Raw genomic sequence first — 24331 nt, forward strand, 5'->3', positions numbered from 1 at the left:
TATGTGTTGTTTGTATTATAGATATATGTTTGTATGATCTATTATATTGCTTTGTATTCAAATGGTCTTTGTTTATATTTTAAATTCATACCAGCCAGTGTGCTGCTCTTAAAATGGGTTTTCTTGATAGAAAAGATTTATCAAATGTGCAATTTATGATGAGCAATCTGTAAGTTGGTAATATACCTTGTCTGAAAAAGAAAATATAAAAACAGGAATTAGTTAAATCAGAAAAAATACTGAAGGGAAATGTATCTGAGAAATATCGACAGGCTGGGTTTCTGAATTGAACCTTTTTCAGAAACAAAAACAACATTTTCAAAAAGGACTGTTTGGGAAATAAGTAAAATCGGTATATCAACTTAATAGTATAAATGGGGAAAGAATTCTATCTCAATAGGAATATATTTGTATCCTGTTTATGTTCTTTTGTATTGTACATTAATAATCAATTCCTTCATTTCGAGTTTACAATATCATATTTAAGAGATTGTTTAGTAGCTCCTACGTTGTGAAAGATTTATTTTTGTATGGAGTTAGGAAAGATAAGTGTAATAAAGAGTGTGGAAAGTGAAGAGGGTCTATGGTAGTAAGATTGAGAGATATGTTTTTGAGTTTAGTGGATATCTTAAAAATCCATTCCAATCATTTTCAGTGTATGTCAATGATCTGTTTAAAAAATGTCTTGTCTATTTTAGCAGTTTATTTTCATTAATTGACTTTCATACTGCTCAAGGTTTTCATATTACTTTCGTGAATAATATATGTGAGAATGTAAGACAATGCTTTTTCCAGGAGTAGAACTTGTTCATCCACATTTTCAAGAAAATATATATAATTTCAGCTAAGTTTTCAGGTCAGAGAGAGTTACATACCAAAACTTAGGGTATATGTGAGTTCTAAAAATGTGACGTGGTATATCTTTTTGAGAAAAAAAGTCATGAAAAGAGCAGAAACAAGTTCTTCTTTTAGGTCACACTCAAATTAGAAACCTAATCAATTCTGAAACTTGTAGAATTCAACTACATGGCTCTTCTCAAACAACATTCACATTTTTTTTCTATTCAATTAGAGCAGTTGCTCCTTGTTTCTTGTACATTTTCTAGGTAAATGAACAATTCACTTTTATTTGACATTACCCCCTCATAGGTAGAAAATCGATTGTGAGTATGCGTGTGTGCTAGTATCGCTAGGGGAATTTACTTGACCAAATTTAACACTGACCTGAATTTTTTTGACTGAAGCATACATGTGCTGCTTAACACACTTGTGTATTAAAATTTTTAATTTGACTATTATGATATGCATGATACGGTACGATTGCAACAATATGAGAATCATAGCTTTTTTTGGAGTGATTTCACTGGCATTTAGTAGTTATATTGATGCTTTCACCTTTCTTGGGTCTAATCAGGAAATAATGATGCACAGATATGTATGATCATTAGAGCGAATATTCTGTAGATATACCAACTGGCATACAAACTGGATTTAGTGTAGTTCAGTGTATTGAGTTTCATTGTAATTGATTGAAAAAAAAGAGATAATTTGTAACTTTCTAAACAAAACTTGTCATTATAGATGATATAGGAGTTTGGATGATTGCATCAGGAAAAGAATACCAAGAAAATCTAATGTCTAGACATTTTTGAAAGATTAGAATTCTGATGAATTGTTTTTTTTGTTTTATTTAAATTTGGAAGGAGACCAACACTTGTGTGTTTCCCTTTGAAAATATGCAAATTGTATGCACATCCCTTGAAACTTATTAAAGTATATTCAGCAGTTCTTGCCCAGATCAGATATAAAACCTCAAAATTTGTTTTATTTTTTAAATTTAAGCTTCGTTTGACCAAAATGCACATTGATGAAAAAAAAAATAATAATTTGGGAAAAAACATATTCTCGGGTGGAAAATAGCAGAATATTTGTACTTGCCCGTCATAAATGCTAATATTCCGGAGTGAAATGAAGCTTGGACAAGAAATTCTTTAGTAGATTATAGTAGACAAAAGCAGCTCAATTTATCAGATATTTTTTTTCTTTCAGATATGCACAAATGGTGAGAAAATGTAATAGAGAGATTTTCTCCAAAGAAAAAGTTATGGTCTATTATAGCTTTATTCTTCACTGAAAACTTTTGGTGAACTGCGAAATAGTATCTGGTTTGGTTACATAATGAAGTTGGCTCACAGCTGGAAACTTAATGTCGAAAGAGCATTTGAAATCATGTATGCAAACAGATGCTCTATTTCCCCTATATACTTTTTTGAATTGATACAATATACTGTAGTTAGGTAATTTCATGAAAAAAATGAGTAGTGAGATTTGTTGTGAATGTTCAACACATTGTCATGGTGCTTTGAACTGTGCAATATGGGACGTATAATGCAGGCATAGATATATCTAGACGTATAGATTATTGCTTTAGAAATTTAACGATTTGAAACGTAAGTGCTGTAGTATCCAGTGCACGCGTTTGTAATTTGCCCGACATAATTAGGCTTAACACATTAATTGAAATTAATATTTGATGAAGAATGTAGATTTTTTGAATAGGTTTTCATGGAAAGTACCCAATTTAAGTATGCAAAAGGTAAATATCAAACATCGTCTTTGATAAGCGGTGTATATGGTCCCCTTCACATGCTTTAATCTTAAGGGTGAATTCCACATATTAAACCGTTATAATACATATAATTGCAAGATTTTTTTTCTTTGAAGAATCATGTTTTACATTTTGTGGTGGTTAAGTGTTCTTCATAATGTACATTATTTGTCAATGAGAAATAAATGTTGCACTAAAATAAAAAAATATGTTTTTTGTATTTATTCTGTCATTAAATTAGTTGTTAATTAAATTACATATGGTATGTGGAGAACAATTTTAGAGCATAACAACATACACATGCTTAAAAAGAGGAACATTTTTAAGCTTCTCTTTGTGCGCAAATCAAACATTCAGAGAAAAGGCTGTAAAATTGGTTTTTACCTCCATACATGTATATGTAACAGTAGTTGTGTCAAATATATTCCTGAAAGTGTGAAAAATCATCCCTTTTTAAAAATAAAAGCAAACTTTTTTCTTTAAATTCTCATGCTATGAATGCTAAAATATATGAAGCTCATGGCAAGCTCAAGTATCAGTTTGGAATTATAAGCAGTATTCATTAAAATGCCCATAAATCTCCCCTTATGTTGGCCATTTTGGACTAAAACCAGTAATTGGAAAGTTCTATGATTAATACAGCCCAAGTCTCTATCTAATCGGCAAATACATGTAGTCATTAATTGTAGAACATTTCATTTTTTTTATTCACTTATGCTAGGCCATCAATGCTACCTTCACTGTTCACCAGGTGTGGATCCTTGAAGATTAGTGGGTCTTGTCCACCCCATTAAAGAAAGGGGGGGGGGGAATGCAGAAGAGAAGAAAAAAGTTGGGAGAAAATAAGAGAAGGAAAAGGAGAGAAGTAAGAGAGACATAGAAGGAAAGAATGGAAAGGAAGAAATGAAATTAAACGAAGGGACAAAAGATATAGAGAAGCAAAAGAAGGAAATGGGGTGGGGAGAAAATAAAACATGACCATCACAGTCATTACCATCCCCATCACTACCACCATCACAGCATCTTTATCTTCATCACCATCATCATCATCAACAATCATCATCACCACCATCATCATCACAATCATCATCATCCCCACCATCATCACCACAGTCATCGTCACCATCATCATCACCACCATCATCATCACCATCAACATCATCATTACCATCATCATCACCTTCAACATCAACACCATCATCATCATCATCACCTTCAACATCAACACCATCATCATCACTATCACCACCACCATCTTTATCACCACCACCATCATACCATCCCCATCATCATAATCATCACCACCACCATCGTCATCACCATCACCACCATCATCATCACCACCACCATCATCACCATCATCATTATCATCATCACCATCATCATCACCATCATCACCACCACCATCATCATCACCATCATCATCATCACCATCACCATTATCATCATCACCATCACCATTATCATCACAATCAATATCATTATCACCATCAACATCATTATCACCACCAACACCATCATCATCACCATCATCACTATCACCACCACCACCATCATCGTCATCACCACCTTCATCATCATCATCATCACCATCATCATCACCATCATCATCATCACCATCATCATCACCATCATCATCATCACCATCATCATCACCATCATCATCACCATCATCATCACCATCATCATCACCATCATCATCACCATCATCATCATCACCATCATCATCACCATCATCATCACCATCACCACCATCATCACCACCATCATCATCACCATCATCATCATCCCCACCATCGTCACCATTTTTGATTGGTCACAACGCAAAGTATTAAACCAGTATTAAACCCTTTAGAAAAAAATAGTTACACATCATAATTGCTTGGCAATATTTTTTAATTGAACTGTGTTCAGGGGCCTGTTGTAGAAAGAGTTGCATTTAAACGCAAGTCCCCAATATGGGTGCTTCATTGGATGAAAATAAGGTTGCGCAAGATTTTTTTAGTTGCGTTTGATCGCAACTCTTTCTGCAACGGGCCCCAGATTACTGATATTTATATACATGTATATCTGATAATGGATCACTAAAAAAAGTCCAGATGGAAATAAAGTTTCTTCACTTATTTGGTGAAGCATGTAATTTGTTAAAAGACGCAGAAAACATACAGTGCCTACAAAAAGACATACATGATTCCTACGAAAAGACTGGGCACATTCTGTTGACAAGTTGCCTAAGGAGATGTGACAGCTTAGTCTGTAATGCGCGGGTTTTGGATTCCGGTGACCCAATGTTGATTCCCAATTGGTGCGCTAGTGCCCTTCGGCAAGGCATTTCCTCATTGCCAGGTCCTTCGGAGAGGACCTCAAGCCTTCAGTCTTCTGGTTGCTTGCTTACAAGCATTCATGCTTTCTTAGCAACCGGCTAACAAAAGCAAAAAGTCAGTATCATCACTACCTCCATGCACAGCCTTCTGGAACCATGGGACCGTTTCATGAAAGTTGTTAGCACTGACAAGATGTCTTTCTTTGACAGTTTCCATAGTAATAGTCAGAGGCCAGAGCCTCTCAGCCAATCAAAAGCAAGGGTTTCACTAAAATAGCACTGACAATTAAGTCAGCGCTAACAACTTTCATGAAACACCCCCAGGAATGAATAAAAGGTGTTCCATGTACAAGTCCACTTCTCTCCATATATCATGCTACATTTTGGTCCTGGGTCATTGACTCTCCATTCCTTCATCTTTGAACTGTTTTATGCTGTCCTGTAAGAAACCAACACAAATAAGAATGAGTTAAAGCAATTTGAGCTGGACACTGAGTCATAATAGTTGTGTTCTGTATCCTCTGGTGAAAAGTGCTAAGTATATTCAAAATCAAGTCTGAACCATCAATTACTCCACCCACCAACCCACAGTCCAGAAGTAGCAAATGGCCACTAAGACATAACAAGTGGAATGCCTTTGGCGGTCTCACCTGCATCATGTGATTCAATATAAAAGCGTGCTGACTTTGAAAAAAACTATAACTCGCACAAGATGTTTAGTGATACATGTACTTGGTTACTCTTATGTCCACGTTTTATGAACTAGACCCATACACTGACAGAGATATGATGGTAATTCAACAAATACCCCCAACATGGCCAAAGTTCATTGACCTTACATGACCTTGATCACATGACCTGAAACTCGCACAGGATGTTCAGTGATACTTGATTACTCTTATGTACAAGTTTCATGAATCAGATCCATAAACTTTCAAAGTTATGATGGTAATTCAACAGATACCCCAATTCGGCCAAAGTTCATTGACCTTTGACCTTGGTCATGTGACCTGAAATGCACACAGGATGTTCAGTGATACTTGATTACTATCATGTCCAAGTTTTATGAATCAGATCCATAAACTTTCAAAGTTATGATGGTTATTCAACAAATAACCCCAATTCGGCCAAAGTTCATTGACCCTAAATGACCTTTGACCTTGGTCATGTGACATGAAACTCATGCAGGATATTTAGTGATACTTGATTAACCTTATGTCCAAGTTTCATGAACTAGGTCCATACATTTTCTAAGTTACGATGACATATCAAAAACTTAACCTTAGGTTACAATTTTGATGTTGATTCCCCCAACATGGTCTAAGTTCATTGACCCTAAATGACCTTTGACCTTGGCCATGTGACATGAAACTCAGGCAGGGTGTTCAGTAATACTTGACTAACCTTATGGCCAAGTTTCATGAACTAGGTCCATATACTTTATAAGTTATACTGTCATTTCAAAAACTTAACCTTCGGTAAGATTTGGTGTTGACGCCGCTGCCGCTGTCGGGAAAGCGGCGCCTATAGTCTCACTCTGCTATGCAGGTGAGACAAAAACAAACAAGCTACACAAAGCAAATGGCGCAAAGACAGTAGCCAGGCAACGACTCTTAATAATTCAATCAGTTACATTTTTATATTCATAACACAATCAAATTTTGGAGCAATTTTCACTGCCAGCTCAAAATAATTCAAACTTGACAAATGATCACTGATATCAGAATACCACCCAAGACTTTAATTTGTTTTCCATGGTATCTGTTTTACTTCGTTTTTTTAGAAGCCTTCCCTGTTAAAGCAACTATACATGGTGCTCATACAAACTATTTATTTTGTTCCTTTGACTCACTTCGAATGTTTGTTGAATGTGATCACATACTTCTGAGAGATTGGCTAATCCCTTTCCAAAGACATCACCAGCTGGTGGTCCTACATGGAAAATCAAAATAAATATATATACATGTAGTTACCAACAGTAATCAACAGCAGTAACTGAAGAATAAAACTCCCCCAGGACTCTACAAAGAAACATTATCTTAAGAACATACAAAAAGTATGAAATAATACTAAATAATACTATGCATCATGAATGGGTCAGTGGAACACTGGGCATCAAGAGAAAGATCTTTCTTGAGAAACTACTACGAGAAATAACTTAAATGAAATGGTAACATGAAGGAAAAAAAGATCAATATTAACTTTACATGTAGAGTAAGAGGGAAAGTTTAAGGGAGAAGGGGAGGGGGGGTGATGGCCTTGCATTTTAACCTGTAAGAGACTGCATACGTGTGGAGTCTACAGAAAACATGTTACAGCAATATTATTCAGCCTCCAACTGGGTCAACAAACATGGAGCAATAATATTTTAGATATCAAAAGTTTATGTTGAAGGCCTACAAACAAATACAAAAACTTAACATAGAAGAAAATTCATCAAATAAAAGCCTCTGAAATACATAGCCTACAATCTATATTATGACAGTCAATGTATGGAACTGACATGTGTGTTGATAATTTCAAGAAGACTGACTATATCACTGACAAGTCTTGCACTGATCTTTTACTTGATCAAATTGGAATGTCAAATGCATCAAAATCGGGTGAAAATCTTGATACATTATTTCCTCCTACATATGTATATGTCATTTTTCAGGCAAAAGAGACTTTATATTGCAGATCATATCTACAATTCCACTATCTCAGTGTTGTACTTAAGGATGTGGCATTGCATATTTAAGATTTGTTTGAAATTAAATTATATTTTGTTGGATTCATTGCAATCCCTTTAAGGCTTCATCTGTATTGATATAACTCGGATGATTTTCAATATAAGTTCATTCACTTTTCAAGAATCACAAGCGACTGACACTAAGGGCTTTGTGAACTTTGAGAAAAAGTGCAAGGATGGGAAGCAGATCTCATTTTCCATTCTAATTACATCAAGCACCTGCAATTTTTAGTCATTTTAGCAAGCTTTTACAATGAAAATATCCAATAACAATTAACATTAAAATATAATTTGAGCATTTCTGTATCTCAGGAATAACAGCATGTCAAATGATATTATTTCTTTGGTTAGCTCCTGGATCATTCCGCAAAATTCACAATAAAATATACCATGCTCAGGATATGAAATAAAAACAGAAAAATTTTGTGATTTTTTTTAAATATAAATCTATTTTGATCAAGTTCCCAGTAAAAGTATCTGCATATTAGCCTTTCCTATTTTTAGTAATACATGTACATGTGATATCCCTTCTAAGGCATGAAATTGGCTGAAAAGTTCATGATCTTAGGTTCATGTAAGTGTTCAACTTAGTTTAGACAGGCTTTACCTGTGACAATCAGAATGAAATAGAATGGTAAATGAGAGTTATATAATTATCTTTCGGATCTTTCCACAAAATCAATATTTTATAATACAATACAACATGGAAAAATACAAGGGGGATGGAGGATGAATTAGCCTCCAAAACACCCAAAGTGCACTGGAAAACTAAAACAGAGCCCTGATAATTCCTCGAATGTAAATTGTAGTACAAGAGAACATATTTGGGATGATGAGCCCAGGAATGTTTTTAAATTATTTTTCTACTTGAAATACAATTCTCAATTATTTATAAAACAAATGTAGATAAAATAATGAAAAAAATGTGATATTAAAGACAAACCTTTTGTTTGTATCCTGAAGTTGATCCTATTCTCTGTAGGATGGGGTACACTGTAACCACAGAACTCTACATCAGGGCTTGGGGAAAATGGTGGGGAAATGATACTCAGTAAATACATGTACCAATTGACAGATACATATTTGATGCAATTTTTATAGAGCATAAATAATAGCAAATAATTAAATACATGGATTTTTAAACGTATATTTTGTTCGAAATGGAGCTTATAAATTATTATTATTAACATTATTATTAGTACTATATCATTATTATTATTACTATTATTATCAGCAGTAGTACATGTAGTAGTATCACTATCATTATTAACAACATCATAGCCACCATCATCAGTTCTTTACACTATTTCTTTATAACTTAGCAAATATCTTTCATTTAAACATGCAGACACATGGGTGGTCAATTATTTTTATTCTTTTAAAACTCATTTTGAAATCACTAGGTACCACACCCAGCATTAATCTCTGAAGTTAGGCAATACTTACTCTTTCATAATCATATATCTGAGAGCATTGCCAAGAGTATGGTCTTCTTTGTGCATAACAAATGTTACGCAATCGCTCTTGTCCCAGTTATCAGTAGTCTGAGCAGTTTGGACCTGGCAATGAATACAATATTCAAATTAAAGAGAGGAACGTTAAGGACAAATTATCGTCTGTTTTCGTGGCAAGGTCGGAAATAATTTCTATTTTTTAGAGGTAAGAACTACATGTATTTTTTTTCCACATTGGGACAGTTGCAGAATTTGGGGGGTTATTTCTTCCATCTATTTATATAAGGGCCAATGTCGGCTACTTTTTAGCCCAGTGGGGGGGGGGGTACTCAACAAAAAAAGTTGTAGTAGTAGTAGGTATGTGCCGTGGGCGAGAAAAAAAAAGGGGGCTTTGGAGTGGGCTTTATTGTAAAAAGTAGGGTCCTCGGAATGGGCTTCGAAACTAATGCTTGTGAAACGGGGGGTCCTTGGAACGGGTCACCTGCGTGTAAGTGCGTATGCATCCCTATAAAACGGGCATGTATGCATGCACCTAGCCTGGCTGCTCGGGCGCCTGTACCTCAAGCGATGTTCGTGAAGGCTCCACTCCACTTCACCAACGCTACAATACACTCCACCTACATGTACCTGAACATCAAGCCTGTGAACTTGCTCTGATATTCCGAATGACAAAATTGGTGATCTAGAGCCAACATGGAGTTCCTTACATGTATTAATAATTTGCTGCCGATTTCAAAACATCGCATGCGGATGCACGAGGGTCTGAGCTCATAAAAAAAATGAAAAAAATATCATGACAAGACAGAAGAGACTTGCCCAATATTTACGCCGCCATCTTGTATCCTATTGTTCTTCGCCACCGTAACAGACGCGTGCAATAGCATGAATAGGAAACAAGATGGCGGCGTAAACATCGGGTATTAAAGTCTCTTCCGTCTTGTCATGATATTTTTCTCATTTTTTTTGATGAATTCTTGTTTAAAAATAAAATCAATGGCGCAGAAATGTCGGAAATGAAGACGTTGCATCCATGACATGTACTACATGATTTAGGGCTAGATCTTTTAGAAGTAGAAATCTCGGACTCGGGGGCGAAAGTTTAAGGTTTTGGCGGCCTACGGCTACACGCACATGAATGAATAGGGATACCTGGCTTCATTAAGAGTAAGCCTACGTCAGTAAATGATTTTTACTCTCAAGAAGTCACCTGGCTACTCTATGGCCACTTAGCCCACTTTTAATTAAATTTCATACTATTCACTAACCCAGGAGCTTACCGTGTATTTACCCATACTCACGGGACAAGGGTAGATTATGATCAAAATATCTAGCAAGATAAATTGTGAAAACAGAAATTATGCACTTACGACGATTATATCATGTATACTATATGGATGATGATGATGGTCTAACGAGTGGTAGAATCCTGACATCGATGCACAGACTGGAACCTCAAAAAACAGAAACGTTCTCTCCTTCTACCCCAGTCTCGATTGGCCATTTTGTTATGATTCACAACAAAAATGGCCGATCGAGACTGGGGAGGAGAGAACTTTTCAGTTTTTTGAGGTTTCAGTCTGTGCCTCGGCGTCAGGATTTTACCACTCGTTAGACCGTCATCCATATAATCGTGGTAAGTGCATAATTCTGTTTTCACAATTTACCTTGCTAGATATTTTGACCATAATCTACCCTTGTCTCGTGACTGAGTATGGGTAAATACATGGTGAGCTCCTGCCCTGGTTAGCTTTTCACCCAAAATTGCAGCTCATTGTAGCGGATCAATGCGGCCAGAACGGCATTACGAAAAATATGCGAAGCTTTGGAACAGATTTCTTTCTTCTAGATAGGAAGAAAATGCTATGCTTTGGAGCGGTTTCTTTGTTCTTTTTCTCAATAAGCCTGCTACTAGTGCTAGTAGTACTGTGCTAGCTAGGACTAGATCTAGGCACTTGTTCACTGCTACCATCTGGCCTGTGGAGAATCTACAGGTAGGACTATGGTATGCCAATGCTGTATAGACTATAGAGCACACACTTTAAAAAATCATTAAAATATCACTTTTGTGACCAAAATCACTAATTTCCATACATTTTTAATTTATTTATCATTAGTAATGTGGGAATAATTTTTGTATTCACCAGAGCGCTCAAAAACTTGAATTTTGGGCATATTTTTGTGTGTACCCTCTATTGGTGGAAAGTAATATGGCAAGAAAATTTTCATTTTTTGATCTCTATTTTTAATTAAGAAAAAAAATGATATAAAGAATCAAATTTAAATAAGAGCAGTAGAGGCGCACGGCCAATATTGGAGACTGTCTCCAATGTGGGAAATTATCTCCAATATCAGAGACTTTTGTAAAGAATTTGGGTATCCAATTTCAGAGACAGTCTCCAGTTTTGGAGACTAATTTACTTTGTTTACATTTGCGGCAAAAGGATTACCTTGGCGGCAAATAAAAATGTGATAAGCAGATTCCTCATGACAAATTACCCCTTTTCACCGTCTACTTAAAAATTCACCGTCTACTTTTGTTTTGATCATGTTGATAAGGATTTTTGTTGTCAATCACACACAAAACAAATGGGCTTCTGACCTCAGTGAGACAAAATTTTGGGTGGAAAAATTCATGCTTTTGTTGGTGTTGTTTCTTTTGTCCTTTTGCAAAGCAATGTGGGAGATTGTCTCCCCTATAGGAGAGAGTCTCCCATATTGGCCGTGCGCCTCTACTGAAGAGCCAAGGGCAAGGCCAAGCAAGCAGTATGAAATAACACTAACAGGTCTAATAATGGAAACTGTCAGTGTAAAAAAATCAAGCATTTGCCCAAAGAAAAAGAGAAAATAAGCCAAACATTGCCACCCTTATTTTGTCACACATGGAGATATAACTGAGAACAAGGTTATATCATAACCTTGTTCATAGAATGAGTGATCGAGCTAGGTCACCTAGCTAGCACAAAGTACAAACAAAAAATTAAACGTGTGGGACTATACTCGCGAACAACTTAGTTCAGTTGGATGTTACTTGCGCGCTATTACTTCAAACTAATAGCTAAAATTATTTCACTCACTACTCCAAGTCTACCGCTTGACTTGTTGTCTAAATCTGTCATATTCGAGTTGTCAAATTCCAATGTCGATTTCGGCGAAACTGACGTCGCGTATAAAGCTCAGCATGGGTACCGCGTGATCATGATGGTATTGTCAACGCGCACTGAAAAAACGGGGGGGGGGGGGGGGGTTCAATGAAATTCATCGTCATCGATCTAGGGCAGGCTAGTCTAGGCCTATTATTTTACGTCACTCGCTCACTTTTTTTGTTTTTTTCTGAGTAATACAATATGTAATTTCTTTAACATATTTGACATTTAGGACCTCTTGATTGAACTGCAACATATCACAATGAATATTTCACATGTTCAGAGGAATAAAACTTTGTTTCACATGTATAAAGATCAGAAGAAAATTAAAATTCACATTTCAAACAATAAACACAACAGAATTAGTGAGTGAGTGATGTAATTGACTCTCTTATTTGCATATCAGTGAATTGTGCATATAACAAATAAACGACTCATTAAATTAATTATCATAACTTTCTTATTTTACATCCGATTTTTTTTCGTAGTATTATGCTTGTTTGATTTTTCTGTGTTTATTCAAATAAACTTTTGTTGGGGTGGATAATTGGGAATTTTCATCCGTTTTCTGGTCTGCCCCTTGTAAATAGAAATAAAAATCAATTTGCAATAATAATTAAAATAATAAGCATTTCTTAGAGAGTTGACCGTATAAAATAGTCTCTACTCGTGTAAAAGAATTGTTTGCTATAGGGTTAAAACATAATTTATGTTTCTTATTAAGGATATGTTTCAACACCAGATTTGAATCTGTTGAAATCTGTACTTATATTATGAGGCAGAATTTTGGAGAGCTCTTGTAGACCTTTAAGTGAGAAGAGATGTGGACATGAAACCGACCCGGCGTATAATACTTCAAAGAAAAGTAAAGTTGGCAAACATAATGATTTCCTTCCTGCAGAAGTATTGATACATATTTTTTTTCAATGTCAGGGGTCTTAGAGTCGTCACATAACAGAAAGTTTGAATTTCTTACCATACTTCCTGTAAACTTATAAGCTAAGTATCGAACTGGTGAAGTATTGAGAATGTGATGAGATATATCATATTACTAGTACACCAATCTTTTTCTGACCCGGAATAGTTTTAAACTTAATTTCTTATAGTAACGACAATTTTCGCAAATTGCAAAAAAAAACTGTATTCCTCTATTTTTTGCGAAATGTTAATGGAAAATTTGCTTTGGTATTTTTTTTAAAACTTATTGGAAAAAAACTATCAATTCAATTCGATGGGAGAGAGGGGATGAAAAGACAAAGAAGACAAGGCAAAACAAGAGACAGGACAGTACAAGACAAGATAACTATTTTCTAAAAAGGAGGAAAAATTAAGAATGGGAAAGGGCTGACCACGAACCAGCTTGATCTGGTGAAATAACAAAAGATGATATAACTGGACAATCAGATGAAAAAAGAAAAAACAATAAAAGTGAAAAATGTAAGGATTACAATCAAGATAATGAAGTGTTAGTTCCGTCGCGAAGAATTGTAGGAATTAAGCAGGATAAGTTTGAGTTTACGTTTGAATGAATTTAAGGAGACACTGCATGTCTTTAACATTATTAACTAGTGAGTTCCAGAATTTAAGACCGTTGAATCAATGTATTTTGGGCCAGTAAAGTTCTGTAAAGTGGAATGTGAAGTTCGTCAGAGTGTCTCGTGGGGTAGTTATGATAAAATTGATTTTTAGGGAACATGGCGTCAAAAATATGGGGAAGTGCATTTTTATTATATTATACATGAAGTGTCCTAACTGTAGTAAATACAGGTCTTTAACTTTCAACAAGTTACTTTCTAGAAAAAGTGGGTCCGTATGAGAACGGAAAGATGTACTATAAATAATACGAAGTGCTTTCTTTTTCAAAAGCAGATGAACTTTCATGAACTTTACTTATCTCAATTTGTATTGTTTGCATAAATTTTATTTGCAAATGTATTGTAATTATAACCATTTTATTTCGTCATGTTTGGAAATGAAAATACAACAATTTGAAGAAAAAAAATACGAGTATTTATTTTTACATGTATGGTCTTTTGCATCGGGGGGGGGGGGGTCTCCTTCTTGAGGGCAAGACCTAATTTTTTCATACCCAAAATGAGCTTTAAATGTTTCTATTTCAATCTCACTATACAGACAGCATCGTAAAGACCAGAACCGACTCGGTTGCTTCGCTCCATCGCTCACACCAATATAAAAACTTTATACTTATTTTATACTCATTTTAAATTTGACAAGCAAGAAAAAAATGCATCATGTATGCATGAGAATAAAAAACAAAGCAAATAGAATATGAAGGACTTCTTTCTTCCCTTTTCGCTCACTTTTTTTTTCTTTTAATCAACTATTCACCCCATGCAGGGCTCCTATACCCCCCCTGTGGTATCTTCCATGCTAATTACAATGACAACTGACTATGTGAAAAAAGATTAATCATTATTAATGTCGGCGACCTAACCGTCGACCTACTAACCCAAATACGCGGAATGATCGATACACCTAACTCAAGATATAGGTTTAAATATCGAACATGCAAGGATGGATAATGGAAGGCGTCACGTTTGCTCCAGGCTGCTATATTGGCTCCGGTCTCGAAAATTCGAAAACAAGCACATGAACCCCTATTTTTTTTAAGCGTTTACTCCGCTTAAATACACCTTCCTCTATATGCATGCGAAGTTTGGTGAAAATGGCATGGATTTTGAATAAAGTGCAGTATTTATTATAACTTCTCAGATTTGTTATAGAAATTTCAACTTTTTTTTATAGATGATGTCATTATCATCTTTAAATCATTTGAAAAAGAATATGAATGTGCTGCACTGCTGCTAGCCTTTAACGGGCAGAGAATGAAAATATGAATGAATTTTCCACCTTGACTTAGTAATAAAGGTATAACCTCAACTTAATGATCTCGTGGGGTCTGAAAATGCCCAATTCTTTGAATGTGCAGTTTTAGAGAACTGCCTATTGGGCGAACTACAAAGCTCAATAGAAAAAAAATCAAGCACATAAAAATTTACATATTTGAAATATACTGCTGCTAAAGTAACTCTGTGCAAAATTTGGTGAAAATGACATGGAGTTCATTTTAACGGTGGAAAGTGCTTAAATTCTACTTTTTTATTAGACATCTTCAAATATATATATAGTTGTACACGCAAAATTCATCAGCTATGATTATAATCTAATGGACAAAATACACCGAGATGAGCACAATATATCGAATACTTCATACATTCTCTTATTTTAATTCACGGCCAAGCATTTATTCTTTGTCTAAAATTCTAATACAGGTTCTTATTGTATGTCTAAATTATTGTTGAAATTCAAGAATTCAAGAATTATTTTTTTAAACGGAAGCCTTGTAGTGTGAGTTACGTTGTCTTGCCAAGAGAACTTATAGTTTCATGTCGACGTGACGAGATATAGATATACCAAATTGACTTGTAAAAGTTATACGCCGTCATGGCGAGATAGGTAGTAGAAAACGATAACGTATATACTCGATGTGACGACATATAAATTTTTATCAGTCGACTTTCCATGCAGGATAACACATACATCGCATCATGTCGACATGTCAGTTAATAGGTCGACTTGGCAGGAGGACAGTATCTCGACATGTCGAACTGTTGATTCGCAGTTGGACTGGGCAATAATCTCATCATTTCGACATATTAAGTCGACATGGTGCGAAAAAATCTTATCATCATAATTATCGTCAAGTATATGCACATCCGCAAATTTTAGCTTGAATATTAGCATTATTCCGCGCGAATGGGACAGAATAAATCTATAGCAATAGACGAAAATTGCGAATCATAAGTCTATTTGCTCTCTCGTCTTGACACAAAAATTATGATAAAACTAAGTGTGTCAAATGTACGAAAACAGAAGAAAAAAATCCGATGATTTTTTTTATCAAAGTTTACCTGATTCTTTTCTTGTAGCTAGGCTAGGGTCTATACCCTAATGTAGGCAACATGCAGCCCGCCGTGTTTCATCAGCTTTCTTATGTAAGCACGAACACCGTATTTGCTCAGCTCTCGGTAACGTCATTTCGAATGTCTGCCACCGTAACGGGGGGGGGGGGGGGGGGGCGGTGACACTGTCATGATGCTCGTCTATAGAAGCACTCAAATGTGTTTTTTATTCTTCAAAATCCGGCGATGTACGGTGAAAGGATGTCAAAATTTTCAAAAAATCAGGAAAGATGGTATCATCAATAACAAGGGGAAGTGTATATCATTTCACATTATAATCATGACGATAGGATACTTTGATACATTATTTAGGGTGGCAAAACGTGACCAAATACAAATTTCAGCTAGCTACTCTATATGATCGAAGTAATTACTTCATCAGCGTCTTTAAAATGAATGAGCATGGTGCATACCTATTAATGACAGCCCTTGGGAGGGGAAGGTGAGGGGAGGAAGGGGGTATGAATGAGGTGCAAGTACCAATCGCTCAATCAGTCAGGCAAATATATGAATATCCGTATTACACTCAATAGGGAGTTTTCGCACTTCAACGCGTCGCGACGGAGGCCTATTGATGATTCAAGAACAGAGAAAATGTATTGCCAAATGCACTTCAAGACAAAGAACAACCAAGAAGGCTTTGTCGACAATCGGTGAATCAAACGGTAGTTTAGTCCTTGACTTGGACAAACCACATACTTGCAATTTTTGGTCAGCTCCGAAAGTTAGGATGAAACAGCTGTTCCGATTCACCAATTTTCGACAAAGACCTTCCAGACGTTCTTAGTCATCTGAAGTGCATTTTCAATACATTTTCTGTGTTTTTTAATCATCCGTACGTCTCGAAGCGAAAACTTCCTATTTTGGAAAAGGCGTATGGATAAAAGGATCCATGGTCTGTTTGCGTGGATGTGGGTGTTTGAGCATGAGAGCGTGAATGGATGTGGGAGGACGGAAATAAAGTATATTGCAAGGATGTGTGGGTTATGTGTGTGAGGGTGGGCATTGTGTTTTGGCTGGTGAGGGTGTGTGTTTAATTTTGTGTGTATTACCCTTTATAGGGGGGCCTATTGGATGGGGGCAGGAGGGGTTAAGGCATTTACGATTTATTGATTGACATTCATGCGCTATATACATACGTCAGTTACGCCTACAATATGTACATGCAGTATTTTGAGATTCAGCTTTAGTTCTGCTGTTGATATTGAGAAAACATTGAAAATGTTGTTTTTAACATTGAAAAACTGGACCAAACGGGCCATGTGGTCCAGTGGTTAGAGCATTGGACTCATAATCGCAAGGTTGTGAGTTCGAATCCCACCATTCCGTTGTCTCCACTTTGATAAAAAAAGCCCCGGGAGTAATGTCGTCTATAAGGTCAGCCAAAGTGATTGATTAACCTATAGACTGCTAGACGTACCATGTTTCCTAGGTATTGGTTATCAGCTTGGCATCTACCAGCAAAACGCTTTCCTACCGAGTTCCTATGACATTTGCGTGGGTGTCTGTGGGGTTGCGTGTGTGTGCATGATGAGCAACATGATTGTAGGTTGTGTGTATGTAAGCAACAGAGGGTTGTGTGTATGTAAGTTGTGTACGACTATATGGAAATTGATACACCGGAAATAAATGAGAATGTCCTGCTATATATTTATTGACGTCGAGTATAGGAGTGCATACCTTAATAATTGAGAGGATTCGCGTATAATGGTGCAGGTATTTGTCTTAATGATGAATAATTCGACAGGAATCGTTTTTAGCTCCTGTCACGTGATCAGGATTGGTGATTGATAGAGTGACTGAAAGCACTTTTATCAGAATAATTATACTTGCTTATACAGCGCTTAATACTTACTTTGTCAGAAGTCTCTAAGCGCTCTACAGTACCCTGGCTTTAGCAGTGCAGCTGTTACGCGCGCTACGTTTCAAGGAATAAATTCCTGCCAGGTACCCATTTACCTCACCTGGGTTGAGTGCAGCACATTGTGGATCAATTTCTTGCTGAAGGAAATTACGCCATGGTTGGGATTCGAACCCACGACCCTCTTTATCAGAGTCCGGAGACTAATCCACTGGGCCACAACGCTCCACAACGCTCCAGAAGTACAGAATACCTTTTAATACCACTCCTTTTATAATAATTATATATAACTTTTTTTATCAGAAAGCGGAAAATTACGAATCAATTATCCAAATTTAGGTCTATTATTAAATCCCACAGTCAGCGCCCGAAGAAAACACGTATATAACCGGTATTATGTGCTAAAATAGGGTCTTATTCTCATTTTTCCCGTAGGGTCCTATTCCCCGTTTGTTCTATATAAAACCGTACATGTTATACTAACTTGAATGGAAAATTTGTTTGGATAAGATAAGATGTTACTTACATTTCTTGTCTTTTTATTATAACCAGTTGGGGTGGGGCAGTTTATTCTCTTGCCCCCCGGAGTGATTAACACCGTTTCAGATAATGTTAAAGCACTATTTTAGTTAGAGTTTTCCTTAGGGCATTTTATGCATTTCGTAAGATTTTTTTGTTCATCGGGAGGGGGAGGGAGGGGCAGTGGCGGACCGTGACCCCGAGTAGACAAAGCATTGGGGGGGGGGGGCACAGAATTGTTCACGAACAATGCAGTGCCCCCCAATGCTTTGTCTACTCGGGGCTTGTCCTAAGGGCTTATCTATTTCAACTCAATGTATTAAGAATTTGTAAAATACTCAGTAAAAGACATTGATTAAAAAAATGAAGAAATTTTGTAAAATGGAGGAAAATAAAATGTTTATTTGAAATTAAAATGAAAAATGTCATTTAGTCCTATATCGCTAAAAATATTTATCATTATTATTTCATTTATGTATATATTCTACTACCTCGAGAGTTTTCGGATTTGATAAGCTTCGCCCATTTTGACGATCTTAAGACAGTCAAGGCTAAAATATTATTATTTATACCTTCAAATTTAATGCAACAGTATAACATAAGCAAAATGTCAATCATTGTGTAAGACCTTTATTATATCGAGTTCCGATCGATCGATGCATTCGGGATTCGGTGGCCAAACCCATCAATCTTTTCCCGCTCAAATCAGAAATTGTAATAAAATGTTACTGCACGTGATTACAGATCGTCTGCGTGAGTATATATAAGCGGGGTTTCTGCTAGCGCCAGAACGAAAATAAAAATTGGTTGTTGCCATAGTAAATTTATGTGAACTAGGTTAACCTTATATTTGATTTTCTTGCTCTCCAAATAGTGGAAAATTGCACATTTGAAAAGGTAATACTTGCGAGGTTTATTTCATTTAAATTTGGGAATGCTGCATACAAATTGAGTTCAGCAAGAGCAGTAATGATGAAATGTCATTTTTAAATTAAGAAAATTACTTGAAGTCGCCTAGCCTCCATACCCTTTTTTCTTATTTACCATCTCTCCCCCTTCTCCCTCTCCTCGTATTCTTATTTCCTCTCTCTCCCTCCGTCTCTGTCTCTCTCCATCCATCACTCTACAATTTTCTAGTATGGTTGCTTCATGTGCTCGATATATATGTATCGATTTCTTTGGTCACATTTGTCCAACATTGATTAACAATCATCGATTTGTGTGTGAACATGAAATGTAGGCTAATGAAGAAATTGTAAGCGTATAACCTTTCCTCAAATGCATTCTTATCAAGGTACTATAACAAAGTCTCTAGTTATCTTCTCATGATTATTGCCGGGATACTCCCTCGGGGATACTCCATATGGATGTGCATTTATCTGTATGGGCATGCCAGCGCTCGAAACCGGTTGGGGATTCATGTTGAAAAATACATGCAGTTATGATCCATGGTATTTTCCCAACGCCAAATGAGAAATCACTAATTCCTATATGACGATGATAATAATACTACTACTACTAATAATAATAATAATAGTACTAGTAGTATAGTAATAGTAGTAGTAGAAGCAGTAGAAGTAGTAGTAGTAGTAGTAATAGTAGTAGTAGTAGTAGTAGTAGTAGTGATAATAATATATTAATAATGACAATCGGTTCCTTACTAGTGCATATCACGTTATTTCAGAAATTTATTCCTGAAGATAGCCATTTACCTCACCAGGGTTGAGTGCAATCAAATGTTGATAAATATCGCCAAGAAAGTAATTTCCAATGGGTGACAGCGTATATGAAACCGACATTATTATGTTGGTGAATATATATATATATTTTTGCAACCAACAACAAGCAACAACATTAGACCCCCTTTCGAATTTTCATCTCCCTATATTCACCCCCTTTATAGATCGATTACCCCTTTGAAAATTCTCACGAAGGACAATATCATGAATAATTGTTAAAAACCTGTCCTATTGATAAATGAGATCTCGATTTATATCGGAACCAAAATGACAACAAAGATTACTGAATGTTGAATACTAGTATAGTGATATTAAATGAATTATCTTACACGGCTGCATCGCTTAAGAAGACAGTGTTTGAAACTGATAATGTTAAAAAGAAGATTGAAGAACAGAGGCAGCAAACAGGGAGTTGGTGGGGCAAGTCGACCTAATGATTTTTTTTCCTCAATGAATGACAGGTGCATTGAACAGTCCATGACCATTTTAAATACTTCGCTTTCAAAAGATAAATCCCACTTATTTTCTTTTTCTCCCCTCCCCCACTATTTCAAAATCTTTAGGGGGTCGGCAGTCACACCATGGCCCCCTGTGGTGCCCCTGCCCCTTTCCCTGTAGCCTATATAGGTCGGGAGGAATGACAAACTTCTCTGACAACTCCTACCCTGGGCTCCTACCTTTCTCCACCCCCCCTACAGTGTGCCACAGTGTGTGTTCACAGCGTGTGTCGCAGTGTGTGTCACAGTGTGTGTTCACAGGATGTGTCGATGTGTGTTCACAGTGTGTGTCACAGTGTGTATCACAGTGTGTGTTCACTGTGTGTGTCACTGTGTGTGTTGACAGTGTGTGTCACAATGTGTGTCACGGTGTGTTTACAGTGTGTGTCACAGTGTGTGTTCACAGTGTGTCACGGTGTGTTCACAGTGTGTGTCACAGTGTGTTCAAAGTGTGTGTCACAGTGTGTGTCACAGTGTGTGTCACAGTGTGTTCACAGTGTGTGTCACAGTGTGTTCACAGTGTGAAACACAATGTGAAATCACATTCAAACTGTTGAATTAGCGCATTTCTACACTGTGAATCACATATTCACACAGTGGACCATGTGATCACGCTGCGAATACTCACACTGGCAAGGTGTCCACAGTGTGAAAATACCTTTTACACAGTTGAATTTCAGCATTTTAACAGTGTGAATATAATTTTCACATTGTCCACTGTGTGAGCACACTGTGATCACATTCACATTCTAACCATTACAAACATAGGAACATTCTAGATGAGACATCTACTCACATCTTCCAGTCATTCTCCTTCTTTATTTCTATCCGTCAATTCCATTTCTCGTCTCTCCTACTTTTCTCTTTCTCTATATTTTTTATTTGTCAGCAAACTGTAAAGACTATGATAAAATGTTCATAGATATGCAAGTGATGAAAAAATCGATGGATATTCCACATAATATATATATATATTCCAAATTAAAGTGCCTCTTCATCTGAAACCATTTGACGTGATTTAATTTATTGTTTTCTTATGCAATGATATTCGTTTAATACATTTTTCATAACATAACAAACATAATATATCGATTTCTGTACTTGGCATGATAAAAAACTGTCATAAAAATATAATTCCAACCAAAAAATGATCTACTACTAAATTAAAGGTCAAGTCCACCTCAGAAAAATGTTGATTTGAATCAATAGAGAAAAATCAGACAAGCACAATGCTGAAGATTTCATCAAAATCGGATGTAAAGTAAGAAAGTTTTAACATTTCAAAGTTTCGCTTACTTTTAACAAAATAGTTATATGAACGAGCCAGTTACATCCAAATGAGAGAGTTGATGATGTCACTCACTCACTATTTCTTTTGTTTTTATTGTCTGAATTATACAATATTTCAATTTTTACGAATTTGACGATTAGGACCTCCTTGCCTGAAGCACAAAATGTTAAAATAATGGAATTCCACGTGTTCAGGGAGGAATGAAACTTCATTTCACATGACACTGACGAGAAAATCACAAAATGTCATATTTCAAACAATAAACAACAAAGGAAATAGTGAGCGAATGACATCATCGACTCTCTCATTTGGATGTAGCTGGCTCGTTCATATAACTGTTTTGTGAAATGAAGCGAAATTTTGAAAATGTCATAACTTTCTTATTTTACATCCGATTTTGATGAAATTTTCAGTGTTATGCTTGTTGAATTTTTCTCTGTTTATTCAAATCAAGTTTTTGTTGGGGTGGACTTGTCCTTTAAAATTACGTTTCCAACTTTCAAAAGAACTTGAAGAAAGATTGTCATCATATAGCTTCAATACAAGTCAAACATCTGCATTATCAGCAATATATGACATTGATAAATCAAGGATTCCACACATTTTCTATTAATCTTATGAATATGAAATGTTCATGTAACAACACAATACTTGTAAGAGATATTTGCACATAAATATTTTCATTAAATACATGTCTCAGGATTGATGTGATGGAATGCACGTATTTCCAAAAATTGATTTATTGAATGAAATACTTTAAAATTAAGAGAAGATGTCAATTTCCATACAGTTTTTAAACCTGAGATGACATTAGTCATTAATCCATTGACCAGAACTTCCATTCGCATAATTGGTTTGGTGATAATGAAAGTGCTCATATACAAGTGCCGAATAATATGAATACCAATAAGATAAATACATTTATTTTCAAATATCAAAGTTTAGTTTTCATTTGTTAAAATAGAAACTAGTTTCTTTGACATCAAATTACCCTTGATTTCGGCTTAGTTCCTTGTGACTCGTATAATGTGATTTGTGATATCTGACAATGCTCTCCCAAAGGTTTCATCACACGAGTTTAATAAAATATGATCGTATACTTTCAACAGTTATGATAATTCAAGAACGTAACACTAGGAAACGATGTTGATTCCCCGACGCCTCATCCCGCATCGGAAAAGTGGGCCTGTTATCAACACCATGCAATTTGCATACGAAACGAAAAATTGAATGTTCATGTCAGCCTACTAGTCATACTGACTGACACGCGGTATTTATTATAGCGCAGTGGACTCGTGATGGAATAGGAAAAGAAAACTCGTACCGCCTCTTGCAATAAAAAAATGATATCGCAAACTTGCTGATATATAAGGCCTGTATGGATTTTATTGAGTTAAACCATGGACCCGATATAGGTCCACGGTTAAACTTAAAGAAGAAAAGAAAAAATAAATACTTTTTCATGACTTTTTCATAAAGTGTAATGTTTACACGACGTCAAGACGATGCGTCTTTTCGTCACTATAACTGGTCGACGATAGCTTAGTTGGTAGAGCGGGGTTTCGGATTCCGGTGACCCCGGGTTCGATTCCAAAGTGGTGCATTATAGGGCCCTTTGGTAAGGCATTTATCCTCATTACCAGGTCCCCCGGCGGAGAGGATCTTAAGCCGTTGGTCCCCTGGTTGCTTGGTCACAGGCATTCGTGCTTTCATAGCAGTCAGATAAAAAACCTCGGTATAACATGATTATTTTGACCAACTTTCCCCTTCCCACAACTACTGAATTGACAAATGAGTTCAGCAATTAGGCCTACAGGCACAACCTTTCTCTTGCGACGTATGTTACGTATCTAGCTATTCGGAATCGTTGATAACTTTTCAACTACATTTTATCAGGACATGGCATTGGAATGTTTGTTTGTGAGAGTCTACGCGACATCCCATGCTTCATTAGCGCTAACAATCGTGTAATCAAAATGATGTTTCTTCGTAAGCACACCAATAATGGTATTTTTCAAACATTCATGCCAGAGGTCCTTGCCATATAGTTGGTGTCCCAAAAAAAACTATACACTTTTGAAATGGCTGCCAAATAAAAAATGTAGCACTCTGGGGGAAAAGACTTATAGACATGGAAAGCCAATAAAGTCAACTTTCAAATGACACCAAAAAGTTGGAAAAC

General features: G+C 36.1%; 1 protein-coding gene across 1 annotated transcript; it reads right to left on the reverse strand.

The window, feature by feature from the left end:
- Positions 1-4891: 4891 nt before the first annotated feature.
- LOC121406269 (DNA-directed RNA polymerases I and III subunit RPAC2-like) lies at positions 4892-12302 on the reverse strand. The gene is made up of 5 exons (XM_041597289.1): positions 12191-12302; positions 9109-9221; positions 8606-8682; positions 6784-6863; positions 4892-5370 (listed from the first exon to the last, which is right to left on the reverse strand). The coding sequence occupies exons 1-5, from the start codon at positions 12230-12232 to the stop codon at positions 5326-5328; spliced, it is 357 nt and encodes a 118-aa protein (XP_041453223.1). The 5' UTR covers positions 12233-12302; the 3' UTR covers positions 4892-5325.
- Between the last annotated feature and the right edge of the window lie 12029 nt (positions 12303-24331).

The sequence above is a fragment of the Lytechinus variegatus genome, chromosome 1 (genome assembly GCF_018143015.1).
Source record: "Lytechinus variegatus isolate NC3 chromosome 1, Lvar_3.0, whole genome shotgun sequence".
In the NCBI taxonomy this organism is placed as follows: Eukaryota; Metazoa; Echinodermata; class Echinoidea; order Temnopleuroida; family Toxopneustidae; genus Lytechinus; species Lytechinus variegatus.

Bases quoted from the DNA above. Each gene is read 5' to 3' on its own strand.
- LOC121406269 (XM_041597289.1), bottom strand. From the start codon at position 12,232: ATGACAGATTTAGACAACAAGTCAAGCGGTAGACTTGGAGTA. The intron at 8,683-9,108 runs GTAAGTATTGCC...ATTTTCCCCAAG, and splicing joins AGATATATGATTATGAAAGA to CCCTGATGTAGAGTTCTGTG. The intron at 6,864-8,605 runs GTTTGTCTTTAA...TTTTCCATGTAG, and splicing joins CTTCAGGATACAAACAAAAG to GACCACCAGCTGGTGATGTC.